This window comes from Lepeophtheirus salmonis, chromosome 13 (assembly GCF_016086655.4).
Source record: "Lepeophtheirus salmonis chromosome 13, UVic_Lsal_1.4, whole genome shotgun sequence".
NCBI classification, from domain to species: Eukaryota; Metazoa; Arthropoda; class Copepoda; order Siphonostomatoida; family Caligidae; genus Lepeophtheirus; species Lepeophtheirus salmonis.
This window is the reverse complement of record NC_052143.2, coordinates 16830423-16851058: the sequence shown is the minus strand read 5'-3', so window position 1 is coordinate 16851058 and position 20636 is coordinate 16830423. Positions and strand designations below refer to the sequence as shown.

At 29.2% G+C, this 20636-nt stretch overlaps 1 protein-coding gene across 2 annotated transcripts in view; it reads right to left on the bottom strand.

The window, feature by feature from the left end:
* The window catches only part of LOC121128236 (uncharacterized), a 389803-nt gene that overhangs the window by 251133 nt on the left and 118034 nt on the right, over positions 1 to 20636 (bottom strand). For both annotated transcript variants that reach the window (XM_071892657.1, XM_071892656.1), the window contains exons 4-5: positions 20351 to 20541; positions 19213 to 19335 (exon numbers count right to left, since the gene is read on the bottom strand). In XM_071892657.1, coding sequence (XP_071748758.1) covers positions 19213 to 19335; positions 20351 to 20541 — 314 coding nt within the window. The remainder of the gene's footprint in view (positions 1 to 19212; positions 19336 to 20350; positions 20542 to 20636) is intronic.

Sequence of the window (20636 nt, the reverse complement as noted above, 5' to 3'; positions counted from 1 at the left end):
AGTTCATTAGTATTCGAATGTCGTATGGCTGGATAAGTTTTTCTTTTCTTAATTTTTGTGCCACACAACCTTTAACGCTACTGATGGTAACATTAAATGACATTTTCTTCATTATTATTTAACTGAATAGAAGTAATGCTGAATATCATTGCAGTTTTTAAAACATTGGACTCTGTTTCTTGAAATTCAACCCTAAAAACTTATTGACAATCCCTAGAACGGTACAGTCAAAAAAGGCGTTACTCTATTATTCTACATTCTCCCACAGTTATTGCATGACTTAAAATAAAGAATGATATCAATCGATATCTGTAACTGAGAATTGAATTTCCTCCCGTCATGAATTCCCTTTATTGACAAAGTATTTTCTTCTCCCAAGATACTGGCAGATCCAGCAATGATATATACTTTTAAAAAAATTGTTCCTGGTTCCATAGACTTCATAACAGCATAATGAAATTTCATATAGCACGGCATCAGAGGTGGGTGTATTTTAGATACTCTCTGAATTGCAAAAAAGAATATTCAATGATTATAAAGTTTTAGATCGTGAACCGAAAGGGGTTTTTGAAACAATATCCTCAGGGCCTGGAAGATTTTGGATGAAGTGTCTTCTATAAGGTTGCGTTGGATGAAATCAATCTTACTATTACTGTAAAATCTTGGAATACTAGACCAAACAATTCTTTGTACAGCTTCTGTTTCAGTAGATATTGTTTTAATTGAATAGTATGATATAACAGAAACAAACATAAAAATGTAATGGAATTGCCGATTTCGTGATGAAACTATTTGATCTTAATTTGGGCTTTTTATTATTATCAGCAAATAACTTTCCAAATATCTTTGGTAGAATATCTATTAATAAAAACATTCTCTCCCCCCCCCTCACACATATCCAATTGATTGGGGGGTATTTGTAAGGGCGTAATTATATCTGTTATCGAAAAAATTTTACCGATACTTTTTCCTCTTTCATGACTTTCTCAGTAACAGAGGGAGTAGCCGACGGTACATAAATGATTTTAGAAACAAGCATGTTATGATATAGATCAGCTTTGATTTGCAAGTTAAAATTACACTATTGATAGGAAACATTTTCTACAATAGAAATTCAGTTCGACCAATCGGAGAGACAGGGTCCTTCAGAGTTCCATACTATCCGCAAAATTTTTACATTGTCTTTCATTTTACATGAGTTGATAAGAATGTGTGGTAAAAATAAAAGTGGTTTTATTGAGTATATATCTTGTTTGGAACTCAATCTATTCCATTTTTAGTCTGAATAATGATGAAAAACGACACTATTCTTTAGATCCTTATAATTAGTTCCTAATACATAGCGATTAGAACTTTCATAGCAATTTTTTATAAAAAAAGTATTACATGTACAATTTAAAACAGATTTATAAAACAATATGCATATCCAAGAATTTTTGCTCCATTTTATATCTTTATATTTTAAAATGTTAAAATTATTTTGTCATTTTTTTTAAACATTTTTGCGAAATTATACTTTGGAAAATTGGTTATAATATTCTTCATCACTATGACTTATAAATAAAATTGATAGGGTCTCAAGAATAGTGTCGGTTTTTTATAATTTTTCTGCCGAAAACTGGAAATATATAGAGTTCAGAACAAGATACAGAATCAGTAAAAGCACTTTTATTTAAGTTATTTTAATCCCATTTTTAATTTGGAGATTGTTTTGATGGTAAAAAGTGACTTTGAAGTATTATAGTCCCAAAATACTATCACTCAAGATATTTTATAATTCAGATGACTAAGAAAAAAGATAGGATCAGTTTTGGATTCTGCCTCAAAGATAAATTTCTTTTTTCGCTTGATATTCATTTGTACCCCCCTCTCCCCCCCTTAATCCTTATGTTGTTGATCTTGTCTTCTCACTGAAAAGTTAGCTCACGCCTATAAACAGCTTCAAACTCCAAGTACATTTTATCTATTAAAATTGGAAAAGAGCCTGGTATCCTTTTAATTAATTTTAGAATAATTAAAAAACTATTGGAAAGTCAGAAATAGTAAAAAAAAAATTAAATAACATGAATATTCTGTTAAAGTTTTTTTTATTTTTAAATTATGTTGTAATCCTAATTTATTTCATTATTAGAAATTTCGATAACACTATTTTTACATCAAGCAAAATTATTCTTTGACTAATCTTAATTACTTATTAATATGTTTAAGATGGAAGATTAATTTATTATAATATAATTGAGTTTAATTTCAAATGTATTTTATGCGTATTTATTAGTTTATATAATTTTCATATTATGTTTGATTCAGAATTTTTTTACACAACCTCTCTATTGTTTGATTATTAAATATTCCAAAACGAGTTTAAAGAAAAACAGAAAAAATCAATCAAATTGAAATAATAATAGTTTTTGTTGACTTTTGGTTGGAGCGTTGCAAGAGTTAAAATTGGTTGAAATAGTGTTATTTACAAATAGTAATAACTTAAACAATAGTTTTAGCTTATGTAAATCAATGCAGTGACAAAAGACTTATTATTTGATGACTTGGGAACTTTTCATAAAATATGTATGAAGATACTAAAGTTTTATGAGGTTTGTATAAATTTTACAGGAAATTAGTTATTAAACAAGTATTTGAAAATGTTGTTTCATTGTTTTGCATGTATTATGTGTTTATTTTTAAACTTTTAGTCGAAATAATAGGTGTTGATTTTTCTTTTGTACGACTCAATTATTTACTTTTCATTTGATAATTTTTTTATAATCAGCTTTTGCGAAACATAATGTCATATAAATTACAATAAAACTGAAGTTTGAAACATAATAATTTAGATTCCTACATACATATTATGAAAAAAATGAAATGTGTAAGGGATAAACTCATAGCTACGGCATGTTTCGTGCTTATATAATTTAGTAAATAAAAACACAATTGATGTTATTCAATATAATTATGATTGAGAGTAATCATTATTATATCAGATAGTTTGAATGCTATAATATCTATACAAATTATTGTTTTGACAAATAGTTTTGTCCTAATAAGAGCAATTATATATAACCGGTAACACAGTGATATCCCAAGAACATAAAGAAAAACTGTGCATTTTTATCAAATGTCAATTGAATTACACTGGTCTTTAATTATGTCCTTGCTGTTAATTTGTTAAGCTTGAATTGGCTAATTAAAGGCAATAATTATTTACAACAGTTATAAATAAATTTTATCAATTTATGACTTAAATAAAAGAATTAAATTTATAAAAAAATCTCAAAACACACCTGGGACCCAGATAGGAGCCAGTTGATTAATTAACTTATTGCCAGTATCTGTAGCATTTAGATTTAATGAGATATATATGATTTGGATACATATTTGTTATTAATTGTTGTATTCAATCTTGAAAGATTATATCAATAGATTGAAATGGGTTCATTGTGTATTTACATGAACAAAATTTCAAAAAAAAAATATGATAATTAGAAGTATAATTGTTAGTATTAGTGTCAATTATGGTAGCAATGTGGATTTGTCCTGAAATTTATTTTGAAATATCTGAAATGTTGCATTTCCTTTACACATTGGGCATTGTTAATGTCTTATCTGAGTGTAGACCTAATAAGAGGAAGAACATTATCACTTTTCAAGTTTCTACTAGTTGCTCCTCCTGAAAAAAATTGGTGACCGGGTCAGTTTGACCGATAAATTATACCAAGTATTATTCGTCAATAGTAATATATGCCCTATAAAAATAATATATTCTTATAAATCACTATGCTTACTGAAAATGAGTATATTTTATAACTGCATATTTTCGAAATGAAAAAAAAATGGTAGGAAATTATTAAAAATTGATCTAATGCTACATCAAGGATCACAAAAACATTTTAATATAATATACAGATTTTTTACTTAACGGACTATTCGCCTTTCACAGGAAGCAGTAATTTTAAATTGAACAAAACTCTCGATTCGAGCTAAACTCTTGAGTAATGAGGCCCCTATTAAAAAAAAGTAATCAAAGACGACTGATCCACAGAAATTAGAAAAATATATATATAATATATATATGCATGTAGATATAAAAAATAATACTTATGCCTGTATGTAATGCTAAATTAATTTCCTGTAATGGTTAACCCCTGTTTAATGAGTTCATTAGATTATATTAAATCAATATTTCAACTTAAATAAAAGTTTTAGAACCAAATACTCTTTTGTAAATGAAACCAAAATTGTTTATGCCGTGTAAAACAAAAGAATAAAAAAACCCAAGGCGTTATTTCTTTTCAAACAAAACCTCAAAGATATAGATGTTTTTTACCTTTCCATGGCATTTTCTCATAATTGAATGATTGATTATAAAAGCATATATTTGAAAAAAACATAAAACATGGCAAGGAAAAAACTAACTTTAGTGTAAATAATTTATTTTTTTAATTCTCGCAAGTTAGCTCAAACTTTAAAAAAAATTTAAATACTTCAAAATTTCAGAAAAATTTCTGAAAAAAACCATATTTTATAAAAAACACAAAATATAAACTTTTCATCAGCTTGTCCAGTACTAATATAATTGAATATGGTTTGTCAAAGTTTTTTAAACAAGTCATATTTTGTTGAAAATCTTTATAATTAGTCAAATACGTCATTTGAGTGAACAAAATTTAATTTTGTTAATCTTTTTTATTAAGTCGAAAGCATTGATGAATGGAACTAGCAGCAGTACCTTCCATTGCCTGGGGTAATTAGGTGTCTGCTAAATGACAAATTGATCACCACCTCTGCTTTACCTAATTACTTCAAACATTCAGTTTAAAAAAAACAAAAAAAACGATTATCTCTGTATACACTCGATCCTACATGCAAAACGCCAACGATATTAATTAATACAATTACATTGCGATTCCATAGATCAAAAATATGTAAACGAGGTGTGTTAAAAAAGAAAAGTGACTTTGTATTTTTATTAAACGATATGACATACCTCAAGGAAAACTATTGCATGCAAAACGACTATAGATTTTCATCTACACGACTACATCATTATTTTTTATATCAAAAATATCTTCTTTTGATAAAAAGAAACTTTACTTAAAGATAATTGCACTCCGGATAAGAACCACTTAAATATTCGTTCATAATTATTTATTAATTTTCATAAAAAAATTAAAAGGTTAAAAGAAATCAAATCTCCCGAAAAAAGAAGTACTATAAAAAAGAAGGAAGAAGAAAACTAAAATAGATCTCTTAAATGATCCTCTGGAACAGCTTCTCCTAGATTTTGTTCACAACAGATCATCTATGAACGTCATTGATACACTAAAATAATTCCAAAAAAATACAAAATGTTATAAATGTAAAAACATAAACAAAATCAATAGCACAACTATAAATAGTAGAAGTAAATTATCAGAACCTTGAGAAGGACCTATGTCAACCAAGCCTTAAAGAATGAGATTATAATCAATTTAAAGCCGATTTAGGGCGATCATTCATCTAAACGGCCCACTTATTTAAAGTAGAAGATATGATCTTTGAAACAATAAAAACTGAACCATTTGGTTCTTTAGGGTGTTCACATTTGTCCAGGCTCCAGCATTGATATCGATATCTATGTAAAACGGTTAGTGTTCGCCAAAGAACTTGATAAGAAAATATGTCAAAAGAAGGAGGTCATGGTAATAATTGATAATTGAGTTATATATCAAGATTATAATTGTTAACTTTCAAAACCTAAAATATTTAAAGCAGGAAATTTATTAAATGATGCGGACAATCAAGAAGGAAGTCGCTTAACAGGGCAAGATGACAAAGTCGTAGAAGAGACTCATAATGAAGTATTTTTTGAAAATAGTGTTTTTGGACGAAGTTGATTCGATGAAGTTGGGATCTATTGCAAAAATAAATTAAGGACAGGTGCCTCCACTCTCAGTCGATTATGAAACAGGTAGACGTATAACTATGTCTACAACAGGATATGCATCCAACAATTCGGAACCATTAGAAGATATTTCATTCGACTCGAACAAAAATGTGAAACAGACTAGGAAAAACAAAACTCTAATTAATATAGAAAACACTTTTATCTCAAGTACAAAGTCTGGATCAGATACAAAAAGATGTGCACCATATAATAGTATTTCCCTATAGAAAAGAGAAAATCCCAGGAAAGTACAAAATGATTAAGATTTGCAATCAACTATTGTTTATTGCCAAAAGAAGACTCATCCAAGAGTTAGTTATTATAATTTAAGTTAATAATAATAGCATAAGGTTTTCCTTAATTAATGCTTATGGACCAATATAAGATCTCATACTTTCTACCAATCAATGTTAAACAGTATTAATTTTAATTTCCTTTCATGTATCCCTATAGTTGCCATAAATGGGGATATAATTTAAAGATTTGGTCATGCTAACTAACATTCTTACTTAATCTCATAAATAATTGACCTCAATCCTATTGATACTGTTAAAATTTTAAGTCCTGATGAAACACTTCATGGAAAAAGATGAAAATCAGTCATCAAGAATGGACCTTGATAAAGACTCTCCAAGCATTTTCAAAATAGTAAACAACTTATTTTATCGACAAAAATCATCCTTGTGGAGTTTGGGCCACGTCCTTCAATTTGGCAGTATAGAAGAAGAAGAATTTATGAAACACTATGTTTTTTTACTTCTTTCAACCAAGTAACCGATTGGTTTCTCGTCTTATAGTAAACATTAAAATAACTTCTAATATTTCAAGTAGGGCAAAAAGAAGAGACGATACTATTGAACAAATGTGCAAGATAGATCATAGAGAAAGGCTCCGTATTTTATAGAATTTGGTAGCTGACATTCTTAATGCGTATAGAATATCTGATATTGCAGAGTAAGAGATAAAGAAAAAGCATAAGAAATAGTGCAATTTTAATTTTCGAAGAAAAATTCTGTATTTTCAAAATGTAAATTCTAAAACTAGCGATAAAAATATCATTCTTGAAGATAAGGTTTTAGATAAAACGAATTATATTTTGGACTATTCCTACTCTCAATTGCCAAATATTCTTAGAGGCCATTAAAGGAATTTAAATAGAAAACGGAAATCTTATGAGCTGATTCCTGTGTTCACATACAAATATTTTGAGTTATGCCAAAAAAATAGTTTAAAAGTAATAAAGCACCAAGAGTAGATCTTTTGGGCAAATAAACATTGAGCCTCCTCCCGATGTTTTTGTTCCGTTTTTGTTAAAGTTTGAAATTCGATGGAGAAGTAAATAAAATTATCTCATTCTATAAGACGTGGTAGAATTAGACTCATCTATAAGACAGGAGACGGTACTTCATTTGACCATTGGATGCCAATAACAGTTTTGAACTAATCATATAGAATATTATCCTCAACCAAAACATAAGGGAGTACCAATAGGATTTCTAAAAAAATAAGAAAATAACTGATTTTTCTAGAAATATAAGGGCCCCTATTAATTAATTTAACGGATAATAAAAAAATTGGCTTAATCAATGCGTTGGATTTCCAAAAGGCATTTGATTCTATTAAGTACATCCATATACTTTTAGCTGTTTTAAAGCTATGACCTAAGTATTTTTTCAAAAATATAAGAGCCTTGCACTATAATTGATAATCTACAATTGGGATTGATGGTTGTGTAAGTGATTTTATTTTTTTAAGATAAGTTGTACGAAAGATTACCCACTTTTATTATTTATTGGCGCAATTCAAAAAAAAGATATATATATTTGTGTCTACAATGGATATAAAGGGGCTTTGAAAATTTCATTATGTAATTTTAAACATTTACTCGATATTTTTGTGGATGATATCACATTATTCGTCAAAGACAGCACTGAACGTCATTGGGTTAGATAAACTAAAGCAATTCTAATTTATTTTGAATAATATTTCTATAGGTTGAGCTTAATAAAAGTATAATTGCTGTTGTCCCTCCATGGATTTGGATGCCAGATACTTTGACTTAAATTTAAGATTGTAATGTCAGAAGTAGGGTTAAAATTTTAGGCATTAAATGGCAAAGACATATTGAAAATTTCACAAATTGTAAAATTTGGATTATAAAAAAATAAGAACATTGAGCAAATATTATCGCCTTATCAGAGTAGAACTATATTTTGTAAAAATTGTTTCCTTAGTTTTATATAAAGCACATTTTCTGCCTCTTTTAGCTGCAAAGACAATTAATAAAGAAGAAAATTTATGGCTGAAGGCTCTTATTTTATTTGAAGTGCTTCCTTTCTCTCTAAAGGCAAAAAAATAAAAATATTCCTATAAGAGGCAGGCTAAATCTATTATCTTCTATTTTTACCAAGATATACCAAAACATTTTCATTGACATAACGAAAAAAACACCTCTAGGAATGGATAGTTACAAGTTATTCCAGGGATATTAAGATATTACTGAGATATTTGAAAATGTTAGATCCCTCGAAATCTTGGGATAAAAAACAAAAATATCATTACCATATATTTAGGACAGCCAAAAATTAATTGCTTTAAATTTTGAGATGGATTTTAAATTAAAAAAATTTTAATTGGGTTTTTATGAAAATTTAATATAATACACAAATATAAAGATTAAAATAATAATAAAATATAACAAGAGGGATTATGATAAAATTAATCATAAGTAAGTGTTATAGTTTAAAATTAACCCCCTAGATGAAAGCCCAAATCTTCAATATTAACAATTTATTTAATAAAATATGAAAATGATTAAATTGAAACAGATGAACAAAAACAACTATGTCGTTTATGTTTTTGTCCTCATCATCAAATATCTTCTTACTGAACCTTTAAGAGTTGAGTAGAACTTACATGACTATGGTGGGATAAATCGAACAAATTCTGCAGTATAATTCCATTCTCTATCCTTCTAACGGGGGATCCTTAAGGAAAACGCTACGTATATTGCTGGAGATGCAATGAAAATTTTCCTGAAAAAGTGAAAACTTATTGAACACCCAGAAGTGTGAAAGCTAGTTATGTATGTTTTACGGCTAAATAGAAGAAAGCAGACAACCCTAGTTTTCTGGTGTAGCCTTTTCCTGCCCTTTGGGCATTCCAAAAATAATGTAAGCAAATTATTACTTGGGAAAGTGGTCACTCTAATGAAAAAGATTAATACTCAAATCGAATAAATATCGATGACTATATAATGCTGGACTTCTTGCAAATGCATGGATGACAGAGTTAAAATTCTTTCCACAGTCCTTACAGGAAGAGTTGAAGTAGAAACAACCCTTCAAAATTTGGAACTGAGCCATAAATTTCCTATCCTCCTTAACAAAAGTGAGGGACTTCATTATTACCTTTTCCCATTTTTGCGGCAGGTCGAGAAGATCAATATGTTTTTGACAATTTTTTTATTTTTTTGCATTGTTTTCTAAGGGAGTCTGAATTAAAATCTTTAAATGTCAAGGTATAGGGGATTTGTGAAACTTATTTGCTTTAAATAGAGGGTAATACAATTTTCCAGACTTAACCTTTGACTCTTGTATTGTAAACATATCATGGAGAGTTAAAATTCCTTTGGAAAGAGCCTCAACCTCAATACGAGTTGTACTATCAAAAGGCCAAAAGAACGCCTTCTTTTTTGAAAACTGACAAATAATGTCCACAGTAGAAACCGAGTTATACGTTGTAGAAACATTCCACAAAATACTCCGCGAGGCAGCCCAGGAAGGAGAACTATCAGACAGAAAAGAATTAGATGAATCTGTTCCCATCATAATGTATTCAAATATTTTACTATAAGAAATGACAGAAGGTCATTCTTTTTCCGGATTAAAGGATAAATTAATTATAATCTTCCTGTATATTTTATATACAACATCACCTAACTGAACTAGCCCTCCTCCAAATTGTCTCCTTGGTCTTTTTAGAGCCTTAATATAACTTCTTCAGCTTTGATCACCCAATTGGCCAATCTTTGCAACGCGGTAGCTAAATAAAGTACTGAAGAAATCAACTTTATTTGTATATGTCGACACGCGTCTGCAAGTTCAATCTCCTCCCTTCAGATATCCTAAGGTTCATAAACTTTTCTAAACAATTTTTACGTGAAAAAGACTCTCAATGTCTTTCCCATTCAATTCCAAGAGCCCTAACTTTATTCTTTACCGATGATCAGAGTACTTGGTCCAAATATCCTGAGCAATTTCCTCAATTGCATCAAAAAAGAATGAAAGAAGGGGAGCCACGAGGCATGCAATAATAGCACCGAACATATAATACGAGCCTAATGATTTTATCGAACATTGAATGTTGCGTGATACATCTGAAATCTTCCTGTTTTTCAAAAAGCCTTTTTTATGGGCTCCAATCCTTTTTTTTGGAATCGGCTCTATTTTCCTGGCAATAACACCCGAAAGGACCCTATATGATTCGTTTAACAATGTTGGGTCCCAATCATTGATATCCAAATCATCCCCTTTCCTTGGAATTAATACAACTCGACCTTTAGAGACTGACTTTGCCAATTTCCCAAATTTTTCTATAGGTCTGCCACTTTTAATAAGAATGGAGTTATCTCTTCTCCAAAAGATTTAAAAAATACACCTCCCGCTCCATCGGACTAGAGGCTTTATTATTCTTGATTTTTTTTTAAATATATTTATTTATATTAGCGGATGTGAAAACTGGAGTATATATTCCCTTCTTTCTAACTGGAATTTTTGGACTTTTATGCCAACTAAGGATTAGACGAAGCATGAAATGCACTAAGGATGTCCGCCGTTTAACATAAAGTATTTTCATTATGCATAATTTGGCTTGTTGATGAAGCTGTAATGTTGTCTTTCCTCTTCAAGTTTTTATAAGTTGAGCGTGGCTATTTTTTTTAACCCATTATTCTTCATATCATCTTTTGAAACATCTGATATTTGATAAGTATTAATTATGTTTGACGTTTAGCTTTAGCTTGTTAAAAAAGGGACCCATTATCTAAAATATCATCCACATCTTTTGAAACTTCATTACTACAGACCTTGTATCTCTAACATATTTACATGATGATAATTAAGTGATCCTGTTAAACTTTTTACTATCTTGCTTGACAGAAACATTTTAATTAAAAGAGTCGACCAGTCTTACTTTTATGGCCCATTGAAACCCTGCTTCTTCAAGAATTAATTTTGACATTTTGAACTTCAAGTTCCCAAAAAGCTATAAAATTCAATTTCAATTTTTTTATGATCTGAACTAGGTTCTGGACGATATTAGGCAGTCTAAATTCTTGAAATGATGGCCAGACGAGAGCATGATTAATTATTGAAGAATGTGGCCCCATTCTTTAGGAAACTGTTTCATCTGAAGATAGGGCAAGGAAAGTTACACGTTGTTGCAAAAGCGGTTTTTACATCCTGTAGACATATCTCATCGGCCTTCATTGATATTAAATGCTACATATATGAGGTTGTGACGAGACTTACGCTCCTTGCCACTTCGGACATTTAAAGAAATCAACTTACTTTTGCCCATATTTTTCTTAATAAAATCTGTTATAGTGTTGGTAATAATTGATTTTCAACTGAATAGTATTATTAAAAATTTTTTTTTTTTTTGATAAGTTTTCAATTTTGAAGTAATATTAATAACATTTTTGAAATCTTGATGGTGTTTGTTCCTTTGTTACCCGATGCAGAACGATCTCGACTTAATGAAATTTACTTGGTATTTATAAGGGGGTTCAGTGATCTCTCCGGTACTATGTTATTATGATTTTGGTTATCATGTTCATCAGACTTATCCTCTGCTCTGGCATTGCTAGAAGTTGGCTTATCCTTAGAAGTGCAATATTTAGAACTCTCCATCTGTAATTGTACATCTGGTAAACCCGTAATTAATTCAACTCCTTTACTAATCTGTTTTGTTATTCTTTAAATTTTATCTCCACTATCCTCATCAGAAGAAATTATATCAACTACATCATTATTTTGTTTTATTATTGTTAAACTTTTCCCTCCACCATCATCATCCAAAGGAACTTCCTCTGGAATTGAAAGTGTTTCCTTCTGGCCATTTGTATTCAATTTTATTGTCCTTTTTTCTATTTTTCTCTCTCTGAGATGTTAAATGTCTTAAATATTCTTTTATAACCAAGGATTCGTACCCTATTTTGACTACAATAATCTTTTATATGGCCAAAATTAAAACAACTCTGGCACTCCATTATACTACCTGCAAACTTTAACATAACTAGAGTTCCTCGAAATGGTATAATTTGGGGAAGTGAAGAGGGATCAGCAAAAATTTGCACTATATAATCACTATCGCTCCAAATACTCTTGTATTGAGCTAATAATTCCTCAGCTCTCTAATCGTCAGGATTCTTCTTTCGATGTTGTTTAACTATTTTACCGAATTGCTTTAACCAATCTACAATTCTATGTTCTTCAACACGTTTAAACGTATTAACAAACGTAGTACGTAAGTTTTTTTCCCCTGTTATTTAATCATTTTAAAGACCTCCTCTTCTTTGACTCCATCAGTATTTTCCAACATCATTTTCTTCACTCTCTTCACATCTTCTATTGTGTCTCTCACATCAATCCGGAAAATTGAATAAAAACAAGCCTGACCAACACCAAATCGTGGGTTAGCGCCCGCAAGTTCAAGTTATTTAAACCCAAAGAATAAAGCTAAATTATAACATCAGTATGTTTTAATCTGTCTTTGTGAAAAACCTTTCCATCCTTGTCCTCAATAAGAACAACAAAAGTTTCCTGTTTAAAGTCCCCATTCATATTTATACTCTCATTAACTTTATGATTATAGTTATTACGTCTTGCAGTGACTTGTGAATACGATTTCATAAAAAGATCATCTGGGGACGATCAGTAGCGTTTTCCTCCATTGAAGAGATCTCAAAGGAAGGGAGAGCAAATACACAATCTCGGCAGGGTAAGCAGGAGGAAGAACACAAAAGGTAGAAGAGAAGATAAAATGAAGTCTTTCTGATAATCAGAATCCTCAAGATTTGATTCTGACGAAGAAAAACTGCTTAAGGATATCACAGATAATCTAAACCTTTTAATAAAAATACATTTAGTACACCTGTAATTACTTATTTGTAAACAAAAAAAGTATTTAAAAATTCAATTAAAATCAAGAGACAGAGCGCTCCTTGACATATGAAATACATAAACAAAACTCCTATTTCTTATTAAACTCCATGCAAGGACTTTGGAAAAACTTTTGACTCCTTTATAAAAACTTTTCTATATTTTCCCTGAATTCAAATTAAAAGCCTAAACGTACTTGATGAACCAGAATGAAAGATCACAAAATGACTAGTTTTGTTTGGATTTTCAAATTGAGAAGGATCCCCAGTAAAGAAAAAGGCATTATAATTAGCATTGATAAATTCCAAAGCTCATATTTTCGGTAAAATTACGAATTATGAACCATTTGCCGCTGAAGATATTAGAGGTGTTATGATTTCAGCTATTGCAAGATATGCTGCCTTCTTTTTATGGTTCCGGACACCTCTTGATCTGGATAAAATATAGTGTTGATTCTATTATGTGTTGGATGTCAGCAAACTATTTGTTCCTTTGAATATTGATTCTAAGTTTTTCCAATGCCTTGATAAAGAAAAAAAAATCTTTCTTTAGAGACTATCGGAACTTTTAATGGTAAATAGTTTCAAATATTATATCCTTATTTGATGTGGTATCTAAAATTTCTGTTTATCGACGGTTTTTATTTAGTTGTTTTTACATTGTGTTATTTGTATAATGATAATGTAGTTATTTTTTAGAAGAGGGATATTTATAGATTTAAATATTTATTTATATTTTTTCTTCAATTATTTCTTATGACATTTGTGCATATAAAATGAAAAGCTAAAAAAATAATATATATTTATATAACATAAATAGCTAACTTCTATAATAAACCAAACCCATTTTAATATTATTCTTGAATAAAAAGTTGAATGATACAATGAAGATTGCTGTGTGTTCGAAAAACTCAATATTAATATTGTACTTTTTTTTATACTTATATATTCTTTCATGTTTCTTTATTAAGCGACATCGTTTCTACATTGGCTTGAAAGATCGACCATTACTACAAATAATTTGATAAAAAGAAAGTACACTTTGCGTAATTGTAATTGAATCAGTTAGACTCCTTGAAGCCATTATTACTTTCAATCGATGTTTGATTATTAAAAATAAATTGTTACAGAGTTTATCAGATTTTGTACACAATGTTTTAGTCTCTTAATTAGTGGTGAGATCCTCTCCAAGAAAACAGAAAGGGCAAAGACACAACAACATTGTTAATAAGACTTCCAGTTCCTCAAGGGGATAATGATGGGGGGGGCAGTGATTAGCATGGGGGGTTGAGAGAGGTTATGGTTGGATGCCAATATCTCCGAAGGGAATTACTGTTTATAACAAGAATCAGCACTTGACGAGGTCATAACATCATAAGCTTGGTGCTAAGAAAAAATCCCCAATTTCTGGGCGCCCAAGCATGTGGAACTCCTTTATTACCAGAATGCACGACACTAGACTATAGAATATGGGGTTTTGTGGAGAGCAAGGCTTGCAAAGTTCCCCACCGCATTGTAGATTCCCTGATTTAGATTCTGTTGAGAAGGGATTATTGATATGTTCAATTAATAAGTCATTAATGTGTCCAAGGCTTCTGACCCAGATTGGATGTCATGGTGGCTGCATAAGGAGGGCATTTTAAGAAATAATTGTGGATATTGGAATGTATAATTTTGATATAAATACTCCTGGTACTATGCAATTGTTGTTCTTGATGAAATTGATAAAAAACAATAAAATTTGCAAACATACTCTGTTTATCCTAATGGAAAAATATTCCCCACCTCATATCCATATTAGTATATATTTTACATGATATAACAAATTAAAAAAATGAATCAGATTTGGTTTTAAAAAAATTGATCCATGTTGTCAAAATAAGATTATAGCCTCAAAACTACCTAATAAAAAACTAATTTGCAAAAAAAACTATCTGTTCATATTTTTGATGTTTACATCTGCAGGGTTCTTCAACATAACCTCTGATTGCTAAAACACAACAAATAAGTTTATAAATCTTTTTTTTTTTGTTTAATAACGATATTACATATGTAAATCAAATTTTGTTTAACAACGAGCTTAAAATAAGCAAGCATGATGAAACCAAGGCATAATATATTTATGTCTAGATGAAGAATGCTCATAGTACAGAATAATAAGTTAATTATTTATTGGAACATTAATTCTATGATTTCCTTAATATAATTTATTAATCTTCATACATCACCATAGTTTCAGTTATTGATTAATCAAATAATATCTTTTCAGCCAATGAGGAAAATGATAATGGTGGAATGTTTCATATCATTGAGTTCAAAATGTGTTCAGTTTATGTTGTATTAAATTAACCATTATGAATTAATGTCTTAGATGAGGAATAATCATAGTCCTGAAGAAAATTTAATTTTTATTTTGAATATTCGTTCTATGTTCAGATTAGTCACTTTGATTATCTGGATGCATCACAACTTATCGTAGTTTCAGATATTGATGAACTTATGTTTAAATTATACAAATTTGATAATTGTGGATTGTTCAAGGTATTGAATATGAAATATGTTTAGTGAAAGATGTACATTTCAATAAATTGTAATTAGTATGTAACAATTAAAACGAAAAAAATATTTAATATAATTTGTAATTCATATGTGCTTTATTTATCGACCTTTATAAATAAACCTAGATTTGAGCATCTCTATAATACGCATGAAAATGTTGCTTTGACCTAAATTTATCACTTTTTAAAGAGCCTATACAATTTTATAGACTAAAATATTGTGTCTGTCCTAGAAAAAAAATACTCTTAAACAAATTTTGTTAATATTCCAAACACCAAGAGTTTAAATTATATGAAATACGATACCTTGACCCTTTCAGATTACTAATGATAACTTAGACCATACAATCTGACATGAATATTATAATTTGCCAAGTAACTTTGACATCTATTTATATTTGTACTAAGCTAAAAATGTATGTATATTATTATAAGATTATTATATTCACATATATTAACCTTGCCGTCAAGGAACATGTCATATAAATATTTGTGCACAAATTTAAAAAGAAATTGTCCTTCTAATATTATGTCATGCTGAGAAAAAAACCTGATATCATGGTCAAAATATGGTACATATAAACTTACGTTATTTGCTACTGATGAATAAGTTTATATAATTTTTGTAAAATAAATATTCAACATGCAAAAAAACTGCTTCAACAATCCTTACAATTTTTTGTAAATTCTTTATTCATATATCTTCATTTTTTAGCGAAATGATTTCCTTCAGCTATTGGCATTACCTCCAGGCAAAAACCACCACAGTACTTCTTGATTGAAGCATCATTCATGGCTGGCAAATGATGCTCATTAAAGACCTTGAGTTAATCCAAATTTTACTTGGTATCTTCTCGACTACACCTCAATTGTAATAGTCGATGGGGAACAGTTTATGGAGGATGGTGGCCTAATTACCGACATAGCTTAAACTAAGTTTACAATTCAGACCTATTTTGAGCTGGTTGGCCTATTTTTGGGCTGGTTGGCATTAGTTGCGCTTAAAAGCAGTTGTTGAAACTTTATATAAGAAGACCTCCCTAAATATTGACATACTTTCTCACTGTACAATCACTTACATTCAGAGGGTATGCTGCCTCATCGAATTTACAGGACTTCTTGTGATTCGATGACCACATCCTCCTTGATCCAAATTTTCCAGCGTGTACGACTGCAAGAGAACCTTTCATAGCCCTGACCTTAATTCACCATCCTTTTAATTGTGGTGATAAGACACCAGGAGCATCCATCGACCTGCATGATCTCCTCCGAACTCATTTGGGGTCAGAAGAAATTAGTCCCCTTTTATCTAGCATGCTAGCAACTTCTTATTTTTGTTTGTTTGCTTTTTATTGTTTATTAACCGGAATAATCTTTACATGTAATAACGGAAACGAAAATTGTAAAATAATGACTTTAAAGTAATCTAGATTGATTTAAACTCCAGTCTTCAATTTTACCTCGCACATTGTTCAATGGTATTTCAGTACTCGTAAAAGTAAATGGTATTTAAATAAAACATTCGATAATCAATTGTCTCAAAGAAGGAACGAAATTTCAGAACTGGAAATATTTTATCTGTTTTAATTCCCCCTTTTTTTTATTCTAGCTCCTAATCATGGGTATATATGTTGGAAGTAGAAAAAATTAGATATGGAGATAGGGTTTTAGTGTTTTGCAAAAAATTGTACTTAACTAACATTAGTTCTTAATTATAACTGAGTAATGAATTACCTTTAAATTTTTTGAGAAATTAAACAAATCCTTTTTAAAAATAAAAGTATTTATAATAATAATTTTCAAAATTATCCATTTATTTTAAATATGTATTTTTTTAATGGAAAACATTTTTTTGATTTTTCATGACTTATCATCCTTTTTTTTTATCGATTACACACATCTCATAAATATTTTATTACTTTATGGCATTCATTTTATGGTGCTTTCCTTTAAATCTAAGATACATAAATATATATACATATATTTATGTAAGACAGGGTGTAACAAAAAAATCAAGACTCTTTTACTAAATCACAACTATATCAAATAATTTCTTAAAATGGATCATTTTTATACAGATATATGTCTTGTAGTAAAAAAAAATCCCTTATTTTGGATGAATATTCTTTTCTTTTATCATAAAAATGTATCTCCTTGGCAATCAAAACAGTGCTTACATAACGATCGGACTTGACAATTGTAATTATTTAATCCTCATTTACGACAATTAACCTTCCACAGTGGGATGCATCTTTTTCATCAAAACCTAAATTGCACGTAATTGACTGTTAAAGTATATATTTTACAGAGCACGATACACATTTCATAAGCCATTTCTTGTAAAAATATTGAATTCACAAATAGAAAAATTATTGACTTAATATACCCCCTATTGTATGCATAGATAACCTCTAATCTGTTCCTGAAGTCCATACTGAGGTTAAGTACGGGTGGACTCATGATGGCCTCCCCCCTCTCACACGTCCCAAGTTCTGAAAGTTCTATACAAATAGCATTGCTCAATTCTGGTCCAAGGAGATATGGCTCCCTTCTTCATCAGATTTGAACCCACTGGACTTTTCAATATGGGGCATTTTGGAGATGGACACCCATTTGACCTCAAAAACCAACTGAAAAAATCACTGAAGTCCTCCATAGTGGCTACATTAGACAACTTGTTAGACGAGTTTGACATCAACTCCTGCTTGGCCTTTAGGGGACGTGTAAAGGCTATGATTTATAACAAAGGTGGCCATATTGATTAAAAAAGTTTTGCTAAAAACGTGGCTACATTTTTTGTTAACATTATTTTTTGCTCATTATTAAAATATAAAATTATTGATGTACATCTAAACCCATCTTTTGAGTCCATGTTATGCTGCCCTACCCTATATATTTCCTTCCCATGAGAGTTTTAAAGAAGAAAGCTTAATGAAAGATCATGTAATACTGAATTTTGCATGTTTCCGTTTTTTTTTACTATTTAAAGAATTTTTTTATTTTTTTATTGCATCATACATTTTAAGGTTAAACCTCTATCCCTACACATATTTATAAGTGTTCTGCTAATATGTGACTCTCCCTTGCAAAAATAATTTACTTTTTACCATAGATTTTACTCTATTATGTAATAAAATACATATATATCTTTTGGTCAGGAAAAAAAGCAGTTTATTCTTCAATTAAATTACTAAAGTTTAAAAAAAAAAATTCCATAACTTCACAACAGTCATTTTAAGAAAATTGTATATTTTTCCGTTACTCTCCTAAATAAATAAAAAATAACTTTTGTTGATATGTATTTTTAACTATTGTAGAATCAAATGGCAAATGCATGATACATCATTAAGTTAAATTTATTTATATTCAGGTAAATGCTTTATAATTAATTGAATAAACAGTGGTTCACTATCTTTTAAAAACTTATTCAGTAATAAAAAGAATATTTTACAATTTTTTTAAATTGCTAGTTAATTGTTCTATTCCCATAATTTGATCAACTTTTTGTATTTGGTAATGACTGAAACTAAATAACAATTGTTGCAAAAAAAAAAAAAAATGGATCCTACCTTGTGACAGAGCCAAATTGTTCATACGATTTCTTGGACGCTTTGGAGAGTTGTTGATGGAGGAAGGAGGAGATTCTTGACAAGATATGCAACTGTTTTTTGAAACATCTTCTGAATCTTTTCCTATATATCAAAATGGTATTATGCATTTATTAAATTTTCTGTATTAACACTCCATTAGTGAACTTGGATATTAATTCAAACCTTCCCCTCAAGGATATATATAAAAATTATTCTTATTGCTTTGAATTGATATTTTATTGTCAATACTTCAGGAAATATTAAATCTATAGAATTGCTGTTCTTTATTATTCTTAAAAATATTTTCTTCACGATTTATTTAGTTAATTTTGAATGACTGTTTTGCTTGAAAATCAAAAGTCGTCTTTTTATTTTTCCTTTTTATTTATTTAATTTTTTTCCCAATATGAGGACTGAGGCGTACAATGGTTGCTCAAAAATAATAATAATGTATTTATTATATTATATACCCAACCTCATAAGAAAAGTTACGAGTACTAATAAGATAACATAATTTCTTAAGAGACATAAATATTTTTTAAGATATTCTTAAATAACAAAAAAAATTTAATGCTATTACTAAAGTTATAAATTATATTTACTTGAAACTGTACTAGGAAAATTGCCCTGGGAAAAATTGCCTGGAGAAAAATTGCCAGTTTGGAAAATTTCCTATATTTTGTCAAAACTTCATAATGTATAACAAAACGTAATAAATTTGCGTAATACTATTAATGAAAAATATTTAAACATATTTGTTTGTTCCATCTCCATTGGGGGATAGTAATTTTCTCTAGAGCAATCTTTTTTCCTGTGCAGTTTTCTGAACACGATTTGAAACTCAAAGCTAATACTATTAAAACATTTTTTAAATAAAGATTTTTTTATGTTGAGTATTCATAAAAAGTAATTTAGCATTTTATGTATATTTAGAAAAGCAAAATAGATGAAATAGTTACAAAAAAAGATATTTATTTTTAAATGACGTAATTAATGTAATTGTTCAAGTATCATGCAATAAACAAAGTTTAATTCTTGGGGTTTTTAATTTGCCAATTTTACTAATCACGTTATAAAATGAATGTTCACAAACTAACTATTAAGAAATAATATTTACGTTGATAATGGTTAAGAGGAAATTCATCAAAAGAGTATGCGGGTGAGTAGGGAACACTACTAGTTGTTTTGGTCAATTTAAAAAACTTTCGACGTTTCTCGGCAGACATCTTATTGCGTATACCACCGACCAAACTAGGTGTATTCGAAGTTCCTACATTCGGTACAGAGTCGGGACTGTCCATAGAAGTTCTAAAATATTAAGATATACAAAAGTTAACACATAAATAATTCTGTATTTGTAAAATACAATCTCATTATTAAAGATACTAGGAAAAAATATAATC